Below are 18,248 nucleotides of genomic sequence, written 5' to 3'. Positions count from 1 at the left end.
ATAGCATATGCTAAATTTACCACAAACTATAGCACTGCATTGGAATTGCATTTTAAGACTTAATGCTAAATTATAGAATTAGCACTCCATTTTAGCATTGCATTGGAGATGCTCTAAAGGTTTTCTACTTCAACTTTTCATGCCAAATTGAGGGGATAAATTGATCCTTTGTTCATTAAACATTTAGTATAGGACCCAAAATAAGTTTAGCCAATTTGATTTTGAAAACATTTAGACCCCATCTCTGAACCTAATCAATCACACTAAACATAACCAAATAAGACAAGAAAAGGAAAACTCAACTGTGGAACAGACAAACAGAATAATAAGCCTATAAATATTCTTTTCTCACACCATCTAAATAAAGTTTATAGTGAAAATTATCTGAGCTACAAGATGGACGAAGAGCTTGTCATTGAAAAAAAAAACAGTGCAATCAAAATTAAACTGCAAAATTCATCATCTTCAGATGTTACATTCAGGATTTAAACTTCTATACTGCGCTGGAGCCTTAATTCATTCTCTGTGCAGCTTCTTTGGCTAAGACTCTCTCCTTAGCTTTAGTTTTCGCTTGAGATTTGGATCCCATGATGCCACCACCCCACCTCTTGCGATGCTCGTCAAATTTGTCATTAAAGTTGGCCTAACATTAACAATAAGGAATGTAAGAACTTAAATTAGGGTAAAAGGAGACGTTTGTCAGAAAAAGGTAGACCACGCTAACAATCCAAACAAACAGGTTCAAAGACTGTCAAATATTGTATGATACATATGCAATTGCATTAAAAACCTAAAGGTTACCACACGGGTGCCATGCATTACCTTAACTGCCTCTAAAATCTTGCTGAATTCCAATTTGTCTTCATTCTTTACTGATGTAAGGCACAAAGCTGCAGCAGTCTTTTGGTGGACGATCTGTTTGTTTTTTTGCGGAAAAAAATGTCAGTTTACCGGAACAGAGTAATTTAATGATCATAAATAGGAGGAAATGGTGCAAAAAGTTTACAGCTCCAAGTCGAGATTTGCCCTTGACAATTGCATATGGGACCTCCATTTTCCGGCACAAGGCAGGCAACCAAACAACAAGCTCAATTGGATCAACATCATGAGCAATAATTACAAGCTGAGCCTTGTTCTACATGAATAAAAGAAGGTTGGTTATGACAAATAATTAAAAACAATATACGATGAGCCAAAGCAATCATAAGAGTACAGAAGTAGCGGACAAAAATATTAAAATGGGTAATTGAGAGAATGCAGAAATAGTAATGTGCTTATCAAAAGCACGAGAAAGTGACGGCTAAATGTATCAAGTTCAAAACATAATTTGCTAAAGCATCCTCAAATTGCTACCTTACCACTAGGACTGCCCCACAAATCTAATAAAAAAATTGTTGAAATTATGCATTATCATTAAGTTAGCCAACGTGCAGATGGATAAATGTATACCTGCTCAATGAGGTAAGTAACATGGTTAAGCCCATATTTGACAACAATAGGCTTCTTTGATTCCACGGTTTTTCCCTCAGCTTCAGCCTGTGCTCTTAGAACAAGCCTTTCCTTCTTAGCTGCCTTGTCTTCAGGTCTATACTTGAGCAATAACTTGAAGAGTTGGGTGGCTGACAAAAACATATCAGGACAATTAAGCCAAAAACAGAATATTCATGAGCACGGTTCATACCACATTAACATTCATGGCACCGAAATAAAACAAAATCCTAATAGATTTTCTTTCTAGGACAGTAATGAAAATCATACCAAGGTTCTTGTCGAGCGTCTTTGTGAACTGGTTAACAGCAGGAGGAACCTTCAAACGCTGCTTCAGGATTCTCCTTTGCCTCTGAATACGAACAACATGGGGCCACTTGACAAATCTGGTCAAGTCCTTCTTAGGTGGCAGAGCACCACCAATTCCAAATTGCTTCGGCCTCTTTTCAAACAAAGGATTTAAAACCTTTTCCTGCAGTTATCGAAGGTAACAAAACAATCAGTTTAATCACAAAGAATTATTATCCATACAACTAGCGTAAAAAAAACCAGTCTGATAAAAGATTACTAACCGGTTTCTTCTTCGCCAAGGCTGGGGCCTTCACACCTCTTTTGGGAGCCTGTAAAATGCATACAGATAAACAGATATGAATATAACCTAACTCATCCAAACCAGAGGTGAGATCAGCAGTATGAGTGGCTAAAATATCAAGAAATTCAAGTCAGACCTAATTCTGAACTCAGATTATTGCGGTTCTATTGCTCTTAATAATTTCACATCAATGAAACATAAAATTCAAGCAGTTTATCCAAAATCTAATAAACTAAATAATATATTGAGATAAGCAAATAGAATGAGCTCAACAAAAAATAGAAATGAAATGAAGTAACGTACCATGGATAACGGGGAATATGAACGGATCGGAGGGTGAGGGTGTACTGGAAGCCGGCAGTCGAAGAAGAAGAAAGTTGGTTAATGAGGGTTTTTATACCATGTGAAGGAAAGGTATAAGCCCAAACCCTCAAATTAGGTTTGGCCTCTTAACTTTTATTTTTTATTTTATTGGAATGATTATTTAAATTTTTTATTTAGATCGACTCTAGTAGACTTCTTTTTTACTTTTTCATAACTCAAATTAATTTATCAAATTTAATGATGCAAGTTATAAATTAATTAATTTTTATCAATTAGCTTATTAAAAATAATTCTAATATAAATTAAATCAATTTTAAGAATAAGTGTATGTGCAATAGTGGGAAAATTGTATTTTTTTTATTTTTCTGCAAAATGTATCTTAAATCAAATATAGTTTAAAAATTAATTTTTATAATATTAAAAATGTAATAATAATTAATAAAATTATATTTGTTTTATTAATTATCAATTCTCTTAAATTTAATTTAGTATTTTCTGAAAACAGGTGTCATGGGCCGAAAAATTACTGATAAAATAGATTCATACTGACTCCTTTGTTTGTTAGTCATTTTAATTTGTTTAATTTTAATTTTAAGAGATGATTAAATAACAAAATCAAACAGTCGACTCCACTGGTTGAACTGAAAACTAATTACCTATCCGTTCAAATTAATTTTACAAATCAAAAGTCTGGTGCAATTAGATTTGATCAAATTAAGTTGGATTGCATTAGTAGTGCGCCATTGACCAAGTCCAAATTTTTAATTTTATTTAATCGGTTCAATCAATAGTTGAACCGGAAATCGGAGGCCGCACTGGTTTGACTGCCGGATTGATTTTTAAAACATCAATAGTAGAGTCGCCAAATTTTACAAATAGAAAAAGCGATTGTCATTCTTAATTTACCCATTATTACTACGTATGTTATTTTTTATATATATAATATGATTGACTGCATTTTTAGAAAAAATATTTATTTGTCGTACACAATTCCCACATTGCTTATAATTAACAATTTCAACCTATAGGTTATACCTCAAATGGTATTAGCGCTAGACATTATTCTATCAAAGCACCAGCAAGTTCATGACGGGTTGATAAGGTTTTAATTTTACTTATAAGTTCTGATTTATTGTTTCCGCATAGTCACTTTACTGTTGTTGATTTAGCCCATATGGTTTATTTATTTGAAATTTTTTATTTATGATTTTGACTTGTAAATAAAATTAATATTGTCGCTAAAAATTCATCATACAAATTGCGATGTGTTACAAAATTATAAATTAAAATTAATTATCTTTAAATAGTAAAAAGGTATTATTTTAAAAATATTTTAAAAATAAATTATTTTAAAGTACAAATAAGATTTTATTATTATTATTTATATTAAGTGTTAAAAATATGTGTAATTAAATGTTTAAACTCTTACGAAAATATTTATATATAATCATAAAACAACAACAATAATTTATAGATATATGTTATTTTGAAATTAATAAATATATAATATCAAGAAAAGCGACAATATTTTTGGAGTAATAATTATAAAATTGAACAATAATTTTTTATTTTGACAAAAAAAAATTATATTGAAATTTCTTTCTTTCTTAATGACTGTGTCCAAATAAAATTTTGTACTTTATTATTATGCACTGTTATTCTTACAATAGCGTCACCCTATCATAAATTGACAGAGGTAACAATCATTGAGAATAAACAAATCTTAAATGAAGTAATGAAGGATAAGTGACCTAATTATAAAAAGGCTTAATTTCTTAAAAAACCCCCACCTTATATTTTTTTTTCGTTTATACCCTGACCTTGTAAAAACACCATTTGTACCCAATTTGAGTTTTTATGTTTCATCTCTACCCAAAAGCATTAAATTGTACTCTTTTCATTTGAAAAAGAGTTTAAAACAATCCTTCATTTTTAACTTATATACTAATTAGATATTAATGTTATTAATAGTACAAAAATACCATCTTCAAAAAAAAATTAAAAATAATAATAATTTTTTTTAATTTTTTAAAAAATATTTCCGATTTTTTTAATTTTTTAATTTTTTTTTAGTTTTTTTAAAAAATATTTCCGACAAAAAAATTAAAAATAATAATTATTTTTTAATTTTTTTATTATTTTATAAAATTAAAAAAATTAATTAATTATTTGGATGTATTTGATTATTTTTTAAGTTTAAGGATTTATTTGTATATTTTAAAATAGAAAAAAGTTTGTTTTAAACTCTTTTCCAAAAGAAAAGAGTACAATTTAATGCTTTTGGGTAGGGATGAAACATAAAAACCCAAAATTGGGTACAAATGGTGTTTTTACAAGGTCAGGGTATAAACGAAGAAAAAATGCAAGGTGGGGGGGTTTTAAGGAATTAAGCCTTAAAAAAAAGATATTGGATAAATGAAGGACGGTAATTTAAAAAGTAAGTATCACTTAAGAAATGATTATATTTTTATTATCAATTTTTTTACAATATAAAAATACATAGATGTGAGTGTGCGCGCGCTTACACGCATGTATAATGTATTACATACATTCGTAGCTCGGACCTTTCGGTGTCAGATTCCGAGAGAGCCTCCTTTTACGTTCCGAGGCCAACTTTGTGATAGGATATGCGATATTGCAGTTGTGGATTTTATCGTTGCGCCCTATGTGATGTATAGCTCCTTGGGATGTTGTCCCTAGCTAGCGGATAGTACCTCTGGCAGCTCTGGTTGCGCCTGATGAGAATGATCATTAGGTATGTGTTTGTTTTATGTTTATTCGTCTTGCGACACATTTCCTCGTCTTTAGACCATTTTTCTAATAGGTACTTGTGAAATAGTAACCTAATGCTAGTCGTGCCCGAATGGCGATTATTGGATCCATTGGAAGAATTCAGGCAAGTGAGCATGAAATGGATAGCGCTACTGGATGTATTCATGGTTTGATGAGCTATATGTCGTACCATCTTGCACATCATTAGGCGCTTCTAGATGCGTGCAGAGCGCCGGTCATGAGGGCTATGCAGAAATTTCTTACTTTCTCTCAGACTGTATTCATGTGAGTTTTCTCGTATTTTATTTAATTTTTCATATATATTTTAGAATTTGAGAAATTAATATAAAGAAATCGCAAAAGGATTCCATGATATGTAATCTAATTTGTCTTTTGGGATATCCATAAAGCATTCTTCAATACACACCAGATTTTTCTTGTATGTTTCTTTCATTTTCATCTTTATTTCTTTTATTTTCTCCTCCTTTTAGCATACCACCTTTTAAAACAATAGACTTTTCAAGAACAAGCAAATTGAGGATTATTTATACTAAAATAGCGATAGTAATTGTTTGAGTGAAAAAAAACTAAAACATGGCTTCTTCATCAAATGCTAGTGAGTTTAATGTTGGTTTGGGTATGAAAGTATCATATGTGCCCAAAAGCATACCCAATTTGATAAAAGATTTATCAAAAGATGAATCTAGTGATGAGGTCAAGCTTTTGATTTTGAGTGGTTACCTTGTTAAGTATAAAGAAGAACTCATTTTTGCTGATCTTTTTAACCAAGAACTTCCTCAATGCAGGCTCTTGTTATTGGATGGTAATATTTAGTCATTTTTTCTGTTTTTTTATTCAATATTCTTAATTCAATATTGACATTATTTTTATGTAGCAATTGAGCTATTGGAAGAGGAAATTAAGAGAATAAAGAGAGGCATGGGGCTTGAAGCTGCTGAAAAAATAATTTCAGGAGAAAAAGAAATTATTGTTTCAGAAATGAAGAACAGGATCATGAGCATTGATGAGATATCTAATATAGACTTGAATAATCCTTCTATTGATGATCATCATGTGCAACAATGGAGTAACCCTAGCAATATCATGCAAGACAATACAACGCTACTCACAAACCAGGTTATACTATTATATCTAGAATTCAGTAATTAATTGTGCTTACACTACTAGAAAACAGCCAGATTTTTGTCGCTAAAACCGTCCATAAATTTGTTTTTGGACGAAATTATCAATAGCCTACAAAAAATTCATCAAGAATCCGGTATTAGTATGACCAAATTGACAAATATATCCTTAAAAATAATATTGACAATTTGATCCGTCAATTTTAGAAGTCATGGCAATTACTATATTCAAAAAGCAAATAAAAACATGTAGAGTCTAAAATACTAATATCTTAAACTATATTTATACACACTAGTCCATATTTAGAGAATTTTTTTATATTTAATTTTATAATAATAAAAATATTTTAATAGCAAGAGACACATTTTTATGAAAAAAAATTAGACAAATACTTCTTAAACTTTAATGATTTTAGAATTTAATTGTTGACTAAATTAAATAACTAAAAAATATTTTATTTTACCAAGTAGATCTTTCATCTTTTTTATTTACTATTTGTATAAAATTGCAAGATTTGCAATAATTTTTAAGAATACTTGTGTCAATTTAATCACAGTTGGGATGCATAAAATTATTTCGCCTAATATTCCTTCAAAAATATTTTATTATTAATAAATATAGAATATTATTGACCATTTTATTTAGTAAATTATATAAAATCAATCTATTTGTAGGCAGCTAATTTATCACTTGATCAATCTGCAAGGGGAAACCAAGTTGGCATTGATAACGAGAAATGTTTGGGAGTGAATGATAGCAAGCTGATGAAATATAAGCTGAAGCCATTAACACAGACTATTTGGAGAAACAATAGGAGATCATGGACGCCTGAGCTTCATGCTAGGTTTGTGGTTGTTCTTCATATGCTAGGAGGACCTGAAGGTAATTATAATTTAATTCATTTACTGTAAAAAATTAAACCCGATATATAAATATATATATATAATTACTCACTGACCACGAGTCATCGATTATTTTCAGTTGTCCTTATAGCTCTTGTATTTTTTTGAAATGACCCTTATAGCTTATTTAATCGTCTCATTCCGCCTTTCTTCAACATCGATTATTTTCCTCCATCTTTCTTTTTTTTAATTTTACGATTCAAATAAATATATTAGCTTCTTTATTAGTATCAAAGTCAATTTTAAAATCTCAAGTTTGAACCCTTGTTAAGTAAGAAAATCACAAAAAGAAATTGACTTTTATTTAGTTGGAATAAGTGTAATAATTAAAAGGTGGGGATACCCTTTTTCTCTCTTTTTAGATTCTCCTAACTGATTTTGGGATTATTTAACCAATTAATTTTGGTTGTATTGGGCATAATTTGGAGCAGTAGCAACACCAAAACAAATAAGAAATGAAATGAAGGTTGAAGGACTGACCACCAATCAAGTGAAAAGCCATCTGCAGGTAAAAAGAGCTAAATTACAAAACATATATCTAATTATTAACTTAATATAGTATTATTTTATTTTCAATGATTATTTACTAATAATTAAAGAATCAAATTGTACAAGACGTGTATCGAAGGAATAGCCTGCGACTAGTAATGAGCATAGTTATTATTCAATTTAATTTGATTTTTCCTTTCACTATAATAAAAAATCTTTAAAACTGTAAATTAAATTCCGGAGTAAAATTTAAAGTCTAATGTAGTATGCATAAATTTAAGGTAAATGGTTAAATAGTTTATTCACAATATAGTATTCAAAAAATACGATAACTATTTATCTGATTAATTGATACAGAAGTACAGACTGAACTGGAGGAGATCTTCAGATATGAATGAGAAAGCAAAGTTATACTGATATGAATTGATAAATTTGGGTCTTTCCAATTTCCAATTCGTTCATTACCATGAGATGAAGAGAAGGTGTTTTTTTTTTAATATTGTTTCATGTCTTAGATGAGCTAAAAATAATGAGAGTTTACTATTTATATTTCTATTGAATTTATTTATAATTAATTATTAGTAAATAAATTATAGTCATGCTGTGTCACTTTTGCTACAATTAACGCAATTAATCTTTTTTTTTCTTACTCTAATCTAAATCTCATAATTGTAAAGATGATCTCAGCTTAATTGGATTGTACCGAATGATTAATTAACCTTAGTGTGAAACTTTTTTGCACCATTTTAAAAATATTGACGGCTAATAAAAATAAAAGGTCATAAAAATTTTGATTTTCTGTTAAAGCGCATCTGCATGCTTACTTGTAATATTTTCGATACATGATGTGATTGTTAGAGTACACATTGAAATATTATTGTAAATAATAGATTATGTAACAAGAAAAAATATTCCATGCAAGGTCATGAATTCGAATATGAGGAGGAGAAAAGAAAATAACCACATGACCTATTAGCTGGTACAAAATCAGTTTTTTTATTTATCTTTGTTCATCTAAAATTCAGTTTATGATGAACCACTTTCAAATAAGTGAATTTTTATAATTTAGTCCATAAAATTTAATGTGTAATTTTTTGAAATTTTTCCCAAATGTAAACTTCGAAATTGAATAATTTCTCATCAAAATATGGTTGATGAAAACATATTTTTATATAAAATTTATAAAAAACTCCATCAGCTAAACGACACACGATCTCGACAGTTATGAACACAGAAAAATCTAGATTGAAAGGATTAAAAATTAATAAAACTCAAATTAAAAATGTTCGAAATTCATAAAAAATCCAAACCTCAGATGAAATAAGCATCAAGAAGAAAATTGTATAATTTCACAGAAAAAGAAAATGTCTCACTTTATATTCTAAGTTACCATTGTCATTTTCATATATCTTTGATGCCTGTAGCTAGGGTGTCAGGACCGAATTTTAAGAAATTAAATAAAAGATTGATGATACATATGGCCCTAGTAGCATTGTTATACAAATGCTTTCATGTTCTGACTTTGTTAAATGGTGCAGAACTCAAAAAGCAATAGAAACAGAAAAACCTTTGAAGGTATTATGAGATTTGGAACAATTACCTCAATAAGTCAAGCCAACAAGAAGTCGCCATGCTAAAGAATTCGAAGTTTTATTTTAGAGGCTTCAAACCCTGGCACATTTGTATTAAAATTTATTAAATCTTCCCCAAGAAAACAACAAATCTATTAACTTGCTTTTACATGATCATAGATATGCTAGATTATTACGATGTGCATGTAAATGAGAATTGCTATCTTGGATACTGCGTTACAGCATAAAGGCACCAAAATACAAAAACTTATACAGGTCGTTTAATGCCTAAACATCATTCTATAGAAAATTGTACTTCTCTTCGACCGATTATTGTGAAGAAATAATAATAATTAAATCACACTTATGAGTTATGAGAAAATGTAGCAGCCATGATGACATCGTACTATTAATATCTTCCAAAAGGATTTAAAAGAAATACATTATAGAAGCAATCAACTTCTGTATCTGTCAATGGATTCTTTTCCTGAACTACCTAAATTATTTTCTACCATTACTCCCTTAATGCAAAATGAAGACACTAATATGTTATTTTTACCAAACTATCTACTTCTTTTGGTCAAAGTAATATACAATCATTCATATTCATCTTTTTAAGACTATATCTCTATTCAGATAGAGAGACTGTTGACGATGCTTTTGTGGGATGACAGCACATCATAAAAACACAAGACGGGTCAAACGGCCTAGAACACAAGGGTTCATCAAAAGATTTACTTGATGACACTAAGATAAAATACAATCATTAATAGAATTTTATTTATGCTGGCATATGGTCTAGTCCCAAAATCCATTTTTCTTACTTAAATTGAATGTAGAAAATAATGGAAAAACTCAAATGCTGCATGATCCAGTTATGCACCACTCAGTGAAGAGCTTCAACTGCAACCGGTATTAGACCGCATAAATATCAAATATGAAGAGGCTATTCTCAATGGGATGATATGCAGACATGTATCTCAACATTATGCATGAAGAGAAAAAAAATAAAAGAAACTGCGTTTACGCAAAAAGAGGTGAAGGGGTATATATTATAGATGAGCTTGAAAGCAATTGTCATTTAATTAAAAAACACCAATGCAAAAATGCTTCCATATCTTATGCAGCAACTAGTAGCAGCCGCTTTTATAAGCATTTTTAGTAGTGTTTCGTTAAGAACCTTAGAAGTTCTCAACTCATTAACAGCCAAACGGAGAGAGTCATCTGAAAGTAGCAATCGTGATAATGCTCCTGTACTTAATCTGCAAGAGAGGGATATTTGGAATCATCAAATCAGTGAAAAATTTAGATTGAGCATATTGCAAAGCCAGATTATGGCGTAAAGACCATTGAAGACAAATAAATGTTTCACAATGAAGGAAAACTAAAAGTATAATAAAGGTAAATTAAGACATCACGATAAATAAATAAAAAGGCATCATCTAATGTAGTCACCCGAGCAATTTAGCTGCATCTGATACAGAACCCTCAACAGCAAAGATAAGATCAAGCAATGCTTGCATTCCCTGAAATAGTAAAAGATCATAATAAATATGAATACAAAGTTAGCAATGATACTAAAAGGAAGAGACAAGGAACCAAACCAAAAGAAATTTAGGATTATTAGGACCAATCTGTGGACCAATATTCGAGGGTCTAAGCGTAGACTTAGCAGGAAGAATCTGAAGAAGCTCAGGAGGAGGCGAATACCCTTCAACCTCCAAATGGTTCCTAACTAACCCAAATTAATTAAAAATTAAAATCATTAGTAGGCAAAGCAAAAGAATAGAATTTCAATAAGAAGATTGTAAGTTAAGTTACTACGTTTGAGCGCTAAAAGAGTACGAAGGCGACGCAAAGCCGAAGCGCGATTCATGTGCTGGGAACGATCCTCGGCGGCCTTGTCAATTCAACACAAATTGAATTAAAAATTGAGTGAGACAATACATCAAACATGTAGAGTGCATAAAAGAAAAAATAGAAGGAAATTTTTTTACCTGAGAGATAATACCGGTGGGGAGATGCTTGAGACGGACGGCGGACTCACGCTTGTTACGGTGCTGACCACCAGGTCCCGACGACTTGTAAGTGTCCATCTCACATTGTTTTATCAATTCTTCGTCGCTGAAATACAAGTATCTTGTGTTGTTGTTTTCATTACTGCTACTCAAACACCGCAAATGTATCCTCTGTATTGCTATGGTGTTCTTATTAATTGTGGCGTAAGAGTTGGGAATTCTGCTTGTGGTACCAATTTGTGCCAGCCATTTCACCACCTGATTTGCCATTCCACATTTTCATTATCCGGTCATCGGCAGATTTCTAATTTTCAATTGCCAGAAGTTATGAAAAAGCCCTTAAAGTTTTTATTATTTAGCATTTAACTCCTTGTGTTATTTTTTCATCAGACAAACCCGTGATATTTTTAAAATCATGCAAATAAACCCCAAAGTTAACGCCATCAAAACGGACCGGCGCGATATAATCACGATCCGCTAGACCATTTTGACACTTCTATTGATTTTCGCAACATCAAAACTAATTTTGATATTCAAAATAATATTATTAACTAGAGTACCTAATGTGTTTATCATAAAAAATTTGTTAATGTTCATGGCGACATAAATTTTAGCTATGTCGGCTTCATGACTCTGATTCTACGGCCTTTGAGCCTACCAATAGCTACTCCGATGTTGATGAACTTTACAATAGTAGCAGGCTTAATTTCTTCCTCCTTTTTCACGTAATCATGTTAACCACTTATTTTCTATCCGTGTTTTAATTTAAGGTTTATTTGCATCAATTGAAACTATTTAGGGCTCTTTTGACAAAAATAATAAAAACACTTCTTCATTCATAAAAACTTCAAGGGCCTTTTCCAACCTTCTACCTTTTCAATTACTAGTATTTACATAAATATAAAAGAAAAATAAGAAAAACGACGTCGTAGGAGGTTCTTATATGCGCACTAATGATTTCTTCTCCTAGATGTGGCTAGCTCAATTTCAAGTAAACCCTAGGTAATACAAGGGCAAGGCTGGTGTAGTAGTTGCAGGTTGGGGGAATTATATGAGGATTTTTTACTCTGTTTCCTGATGCAAAGGCTGTAATCTAGAGATGCGATTATTCTTCCATTGTCCTCTATTGTAACCTCGGTCGCAGCCTCCGCGTCAGGACACAGAGTAAATAATCCTGATACAACGGGCGTCAGGACACAGAGTAAATAAGATAATTGACATTTTCACTCGTCATTCATTAATGTTTTTTACAACCTTAAGTTCATGAAAGCTAAATTGTCGAATCTCTTCTTTTAATCATTTATAGGTTATAATGTGGAGCCTGCTCTGCCTAATGTAAACTTAAGATGTGGTGATTGGAATTGGAAAATGCAACTAGAAACATAGAATGCAGAATTGAAACTACAGAAGGTATGTTAATCTGTTATGTTTTAAATTTAGTTTTTAGTTTTTTTTTTACTTAATTTGTGTTGGATTTGTGCCTTCTAGGGAAATTTAGCTTATCATTTGTTGTTTCCCTTTTAAAGATTAAGTGGGTCGTATCATCTTTTTCTTCAGCTCAAGATTTGATTTTCTATATTATCAACCAATACTGCATGCCAAATTTGTGCAGACTATTGATTATCCTGCATGCAGGAATTAAGCATAAGCACAAAATTCATCCTTTACATAATACATAATTCATTAAGTATAAGACCTTAATACATTTCAAGAAACCAAGAGAGGGTTAAGCACAGCTCCAATGAAAAACACAACACTAGACCTTTCTTCTTTGATCACAAACATAAAAGGGTGGTCAGCTACAAATTTTGGAGGATCCATCCTGCCGCAGCACAATCTAAATTGAGGAGCAGTGCTAGCTGCAGCTTCAGTTCCATGTTCATTTACTTCAACACATGACTCGTGGTATATTTTTGACAGCTCAACTGATTCCGGAAAATTAACCATTTCTGTGAATTCACCCGTCTTTCTGAAAGGTAATGTCAATCCAAGTTCTTTCAAAGTATTTGACGCTTCTAACTTATATGCGAATTTGAATCTTGGTATCCAAAATTCATAAAGTTCTTCTTCTTGTAAATCAAATTGTGTGTTGTAAAATTCAGGATTTGATTTGAATTCTTGTATTAAGTGATGTATGCCATCTTTTGCATTTGGAAGAAAGAAGTACATGGAGAAATTTCTATTATCTTGGCCATTTTGGTAAGGTAATCTGAGAATTTTATAGCTATTGAATGATCCGTAAAGATGTTTTTCATATGGTTTGCTCGTCATGAAAGGAACATGAACAGTCTGGCCATCGAGTTGGTAGAAATCTTTTTGTTGAGTTCTAGATTCGTCGAATTTTCGATCCCATGCTCCTTTGAAGTAGAGTGCATTTGCAAGAACAAGAGATGTATTGCTGTCTAAACACTCTTGTGGGAGGAGGGTTTTAATGAGTCCTTTTGTTGCACTCTCCACCCATGAATTGACTTCATCTATTACTTGATCCGCCTTCAAGCAAAAGAATAAAATATGATATTCAGCTTGTAACTATCATCATGGTTTTGTTAACCCATGTAGATAGAATTGCACTAGATGCATGGAAGATGCAAGTAGAAATACTGATATATAAAAATTTAGAAACGGAAGTCTTCTTTCTCGTTGATAAAGTGAGAGCGATGTGATCATGAACTTATTATTAGGTCGGAACAAGTTGATAGAATCTCTTTTTTTACACCTCCATGTTCCACCCATGCGGGCGAAACAGGGAAAGAGAGATGTGTTTTTCTCGCTGAAATAAAATGGATCATTTTGTATAAAAATACGTTATAAATATAAAATTTTGAAATTTCTAATAAACGGAAATGCTAGGGCGAAACATTACCTTATTTGCAAAGTCCACATCTTTGGCTGTGGCATGGTAAACAGTTTTGAGTACTTCCTCAAAAGAAGGTTTCAGTCCAAACCTTTGATCCACCCAAGCACCATTAAGGAATGACATAATAGGACCCATTGTGATGTCCGGACATTCATTTGCAGGCAATAATACTGAATTGGCAATCTGCAAAGCCACATAACTCAGCTCTTCTGTACTTGTTGATCCAAGAAAGGATAGCAGTTGCTGCAAAGTAGACCCTTTTGAGCCGACAGCAATTAGGCTCAATGTGAACTGAAAGGATAGAGGAGAAAACACAAAATTTGATCCCTTTTCTACTTCTTTTGATAAAATATGGATTGCTATCTCTGAACAGGAACTCATGTTCAAATTTCTGGCGAGTGTTTTTGTTGCAGACTCCATCTATATTGTAAAAAATTCTCGATTTCTACGTTTCGGTGTTTTATTTTCAGTTTTCAGAAACGCTTTTGAAACTCTATATTTATAACCTATTCTTGTAAAGAATATGATTTTAGCCGTTTCTCATTTCAGTATGTCTTTTCTAACTATATTATTTATATCTGTATACGGAATTACTTGATGAGTTATATAATCAACACATGAATATTCTTGGAATATGTGTTGGCATGATTGTCTTGCGGTAATAAAACAACATGACTAAAACAAATTCATAACATAGGAATGGTCTCATAAAACAGTACAGAGCATAAAATTACAAGGCAAATTTTAATTAGTAGCAACTTTGCCATCTAATTTTCATAGTTTATCAAGTTTAGATTGAGACTTACATTGTCTTACTAGTAATAAAGAAAAGAAAATCTTACATTGCTGTATGTCATCTTTAAAACAAAAATTATCACCCATTTTTTTCATAATAAATGAACCAAAAATCCATTTTCGTTTTACTAGTTGCTTGTTTCGGTTGCAGGTTGGGGGAATTATATCAGGATTCTTTACTCTGTTTCCCGATACCTAGAGATGCGACTGTTCTTCATTGTTCTTTATTTTAACCTCGGTCGCAGCCTTGGCGTCAGGACACACAGTAAATAATCCTGATACAACGGATGTCTGAGCAGTATTTGGGAGATGAGTGGATCCATGTCACTCAGCTGTAGATCCAAAACCATCACAAGAGAGAAGGACAAGAAAAAGAAATAAGACTTCCTATGCTTATAATTTTGCACTTAATTCATTGAAAGGAGGGTGTAAGTATTCTAATTACACAATTTGCTATTATTAAGCATGGCAATAGTGCTAAGAGAAATGGCATCTTACTCTTCATTGATATAAACCTGCTAAGCTTTATTTTTAAGAACAAAGAGTCAACGCGCCCCCTGAACTTGTAACACGGGGTCATCTAACCTAATTTATACTTGTTTGAGTAACCAACCCTGAAATTCTTCATTTTTGGGTCAAATAACCCCATAATTTATATTTTTATTTCGAAAAATAAATTTAGAATAATTATATCGCAACAATTAGGAAAGTATCTAATTATTTTTTGCATACCTTACCTTCGATTTATATTTTACGCGTTTTAAAAATATAATTATGGGTTATTTGACCCAAAAATGAATAGTTTTGGGGTTAGTTGCTCAAACAAGTATAAATTGGGTTAGATGACCCCGTGTTACAAGTTTAGGGGGTGCGTTGACCCTTTGTTCTTATTTTTAAGGTGCGAAAAATGTCTTTCATTAAATTTTGGGAAAAGGGGCAAATATGCCTTTATCGTTTAGGGTATGGAGCAAGTAGACCCTCTTTAAATTTAGGATCTCAATTAAGCCCTTAACGTTTCAGAATCAGATCATATAAGCCCCTCCGTGTAACACGGTTAATGAAACGTTAGTTTCTGCCTACGTGGAATGTCCATATTATTCCACGTGGCCAAACGGAAGCAAATATGTCCTTATGGTTTAAGATGAGAGCAAATATGCCCCTATAGTTTAGAGTGGAAGCAACTAAGCCCTTTATGAATTTTCGATCTCAATTAAGCCCCTGAAGTTTTAAAATCAGCACATCTAAACTCCTTGGTCTAACATCGTTTACGAAACGCTCTATGTCATTACACGGTTACGTGGAATATCCATATCATTTAATATCTCAGATAAAAAAATCACATAATTTAAATCATTGTATTTTCAAATAAAAGTTTAGAGACATTTTTAACCCTTTTTTATATTATATAATTCTCTTCGACTCTTCTCCTTTTTTTTTTGTTGGTTATCCACCATATTTACCACGTTTTTTTACATATGTCACATCAATTTACAACCGTCTCTGTTTGTCGCTTCGAATCGAGGTAGGTTCGAACTAACAAACACATCATATGTATATCATCAAATCCAGCTGGGTTCAAAACAGACAACAAACAACGTAAGCATGAAGTAACAGTATAGAGCGTTTCGTTAACAATATTAGACAAAGGGGCTTGGATGTGCTGATTTTGAAACGTTAAGAGCTTAATTGAGATCGGAAATTTATAAATGGCCTATTTGGTCCTTTCGTAAACTATAGGGACATATCTGCTCCCGTCTTAAACCATAAGGGCAAATTTTCCCCCTTTTAGCCACGTGTAATATGACATGGACATTCCATGTGGACCGAAAATAACGCTTTGTTGACGTTGTTACACATAGGGGCTTATATGGTATGATTTTGAAACGTTAGAGGTTTAATTGAAATCCGAAATTCAAAGAGGGCCTATTTGCTCTATACCCTAAATGATAGGGGTATATTTGCCTCTTTTTCTTATATTAAAAGTAATTTCATACTTTTTGTTAAGTAAAAATCGAAACAAACAACATTTATCAAACTTACAGAGAAATTAAGTTCCCAGAAATTATATTTTCCGGGAAGTTAACTTCTTGGAAATTGCTATTAAATGAATCAAGTGAGGCCTAAGAAGTATAATCTAATTAGAAATAATACTGACTAATTATAAATACTCTCTAGCTAGCTTATTCAACTTTTACAGTAACTTAAGTTATGTAATATAGAATTAAATATTGATGTAAATACTTACCGTTTTAATTCTGCTGCACATATCAGTCCGGTTAAAACAGATCACAACAGTTATATATAATCATGATTCATGACATGAATATTCTTGGAATATTACTGGCATGCTTATCTTTTCTTTTGTCTGTGGTAACCAAACAACTTGATTGAAACAAAAAAACTCATAACATAGGAATGATCTCATAAAACAGTACAGAGCATATAATCACAAGACAAATTTTAATTAGCGGCGAATTTACCATCTAATTTTTGATAGTTTATTAAGTTCAGATTGAGACTTACCTTGTCTTACTAATAAAGAACAGGAAGTCTCACATAGCAGTTTGTCATCTTAAAGCAAAAATTATCTGCCAAGTTGTTTAAAATTAAAAACAGAATCAAACTATTTTTTTAAAATTAAAATAAATGAACTAAAAAAACTATTTTTTTTATTTCGATTTAGTTTGATTTTTCGATCAGTGCGGTTGGGTGCATCGCCCTAGTCACATTGAATAAGAAACCTTGATTTTGAGAAACTAAGAGAGGGTTAAGTACCGGTCCAACAAAGAACATATAATCCCATATTTCTCTTCCTTATGAAAGGATGATCAGCTATAAATTTATGCCTAAAATTTATGCGATTTAGAAATCTATTTGGAATTAGTATAATTCTTACATAAGAAGCATTTGATTGGTCAATTAAGAAATATACTTCTAATTTTATATAGTAAATTCTGGTCTATTTTTGCACTACAGACTCCATTGTGATTGTCCAATATGTTGCAATAATATATAATATAAATTTAAATATGATTTCCCCCCTAAGCTTGTACTCAATGGTAATCAGTATCGAAATTAGCTTTTTTGTTTATCATTTTTTACCAATCAGACCAAACTTATTGATTTTAAAATATAGCATTAGGAAATTTTGGCTAATTGAGAAAAATAAACAGCTTCAGAGGATTATTAATTGATTAAAAAAGTCATTTTTAGTTTTAATTGACTAGCATGAAGTTCAGGAAGACATATTGATATCTAAGTGATATAGTTCATACAATTTGTCTGTCTTGGATATAT

At 31.4% G+C, this 18,248-nt stretch overlaps 4 protein-coding genes and 1 long non-coding RNA gene across 11 annotated transcripts; 2 read left to right on the top strand and 3 right to left on the bottom strand.

Moving 5' to 3' along the window:
* Positions 1-326: 326 nt before the first annotated feature.
* On the bottom strand, positions 327-2,489 carry LOC126678921 (60S ribosomal protein L7a-2). The gene is made up of 7 exons (XM_050373836.2): positions 2,384-2,489; positions 2,061-2,108; positions 1,759-1,960; positions 1,450-1,619; positions 1,007-1,135; positions 823-915; positions 327-643 (listed from the first exon to the last, which is right to left on the bottom strand). Exons 1-7 carry the CDS (start codon positions 2,384-2,386, stop codon positions 512-514), a joined length of 777 nt encoding a protein of 258 aa, XP_050229793.1. The 5' UTR covers positions 2,387-2,489; the 3' UTR covers positions 327-511.
* A 3,281-nt stretch (positions 2,490-5,770) lies between these two features.
* LOC126679427 (uncharacterized) lies at positions 5,771-9,265 on the top strand. Its single transcript, XM_050374453.2, has 4 exons — positions 5,771-5,999; positions 6,072-6,313; positions 6,994-7,201; positions 9,249-9,265. Exons 1-4 carry the CDS (start codon positions 5,771-5,773, stop codon positions 9,263-9,265), a joined length of 696 nt encoding a protein of 231 aa, XP_050230410.2.
* On the bottom strand, positions 6,216-11,595 carry LOC126679426 (uncharacterized). 5 transcript variants are annotated; one of them, XM_050374450.2, is made up of 8 exons: positions 11,279-11,595; positions 11,106-11,181; positions 10,886-11,016; positions 10,737-10,807; positions 10,462-10,543; positions 9,311-9,381; positions 7,702-7,723; positions 6,216-6,430 (listed from the first exon to the last, which is right to left on the bottom strand). In XM_050374450.2, the coding sequence occupies exons 1-6, from the start codon at positions 11,567-11,569 to the stop codon at positions 9,361-9,363; spliced, it is 672 nt and encodes a 223-aa protein (XP_050230407.1). In that variant the 5' UTR covers positions 11,570-11,595; the 3' UTR covers positions 6,216-6,430; positions 7,702-7,723; positions 9,311-9,360. The 5 variants fall into 5 exon arrangements, with proteins under 5 accessions (XP_050230407.1, XP_050230409.1, XP_050230406.1 ...); XM_050374449.2 differs by lacking the exon at positions 6,216-6,430 and adding an exon at positions 7,010-7,195; XM_050374452.2 differs by lacking the exon at positions 7,702-7,723.
* A 591-nt stretch (positions 11,596-12,186) lies between these two features.
* LOC126676721 (uncharacterized) lies at positions 12,187-13,484 on the top strand. 3 transcript variants are annotated; one of them, XR_007640388.2, is made up of 3 exons: positions 12,276-12,500; positions 12,606-12,709; positions 12,912-13,484. It is a non-coding gene; the product is annotated as an uncharacterized LOC126676721 (long non-coding RNA). The 3 variants fall into 3 exon arrangements; XR_008790521.1 differs by having other exon boundaries at positions 12,187-12,709; positions 12,935-13,484; XR_007640389.2 differs by having other exon boundaries at positions 12,187-12,709.
* Positions 13,007-14,563, bottom strand: LOC126676720 (serpin-ZX-like). The gene is made up of 2 exons (XM_050370986.2): positions 14,163-14,563; positions 13,007-13,789 (listed from the first exon to the last, which is right to left on the bottom strand). The coding sequence occupies exons 1-2, from the start codon at positions 14,535-14,537 to the stop codon at positions 13,007-13,009; spliced, it is 1,158 nt and encodes a 385-aa protein (XP_050226943.1). The 5' UTR covers positions 14,538-14,563.
* Positions 14,564-18,248: the final 3,685 nt, after the last annotated feature.

Source organism: Mercurialis annua, linkage group LG4 (assembly GCF_937616625.2).
Source record: "Mercurialis annua linkage group LG4, ddMerAnnu1.2, whole genome shotgun sequence".
NCBI lineage: Eukaryota > Viridiplantae > Streptophyta > Magnoliopsida > Malpighiales > Euphorbiaceae > Mercurialis > Mercurialis annua.
Note: the sequence above shows the minus strand (reverse complement) of the source record. Positions and strands in the feature narration are given on the sequence as shown.

Bases quoted from the DNA above. Each gene is read 5' to 3' on its own strand.
- LOC126678921 (XM_050373836.2), bottom strand. The intron at 1,620-1,758 runs GTATGATTTTCA...TGTTTTTGTCAG, and splicing joins GACGCTCGACAAGAACCTTG to CCACCCAACTCTTCAAGTTA. The intron at 1,136-1,449 runs GTATACATTTAT...TTATTCATGTAG, and splicing joins TTACTTACCTCATTGAGCAG to AACAAGGCTCAGCTTGTAAT.
- LOC126676720 (XM_050370986.2), bottom strand. From the start codon at position 14,537: ATGAGTTCCTGTTCAGAGATAGCAATCCATATTTTATCAAAAGAAGTA. The intron at 13,790-14,162 runs GTAATGTTTCGC...TTTTGCTTGAAG, and splicing joins ATGTGGACTTTGCAAATAAG to GCGGATCAAGTAATAGATGA.
- LOC126679426 (XM_050374450.2), bottom strand. From the start codon at position 11,569: ATGGCAAATCAGGTGGTGAAATGGCTGGCACAAATTGGTACCACAAGC. The intron at 11,017-11,105 runs GTAGTAACTTAA...AATTTGGGTTAG, and splicing joins TACTCTTTTAGCGCTCAAAC to TTAGGAACCATTTGGAGGTT. The intron at 10,544-10,736 runs GTGACTACATTA...CCTCTCTTGCAG, and splicing joins GATGCAGCTAAATTGCTCGG to ATTAAGTACAGGAGCATTAT.
- LOC126679427 (XM_050374453.2), top strand. From the start codon at position 5,771: ATGGCTTCTTCATCAAATGCTAGTGAGTTTAATGTTGGTTTGGGTATG. The intron at 6,000-6,071 runs GTAATATTTAGT...ATTTTTATGTAG, and splicing joins CAGGCTCTTGTTATTGGATG to CAATTGAGCTATTGGAAGAG. The intron at 6,314-6,993 runs GTTATACTATTA...ATCTATTTGTAG, and splicing joins CAACGCTACTCACAAACCAG to GCAGCTAATTTATCACTTGA.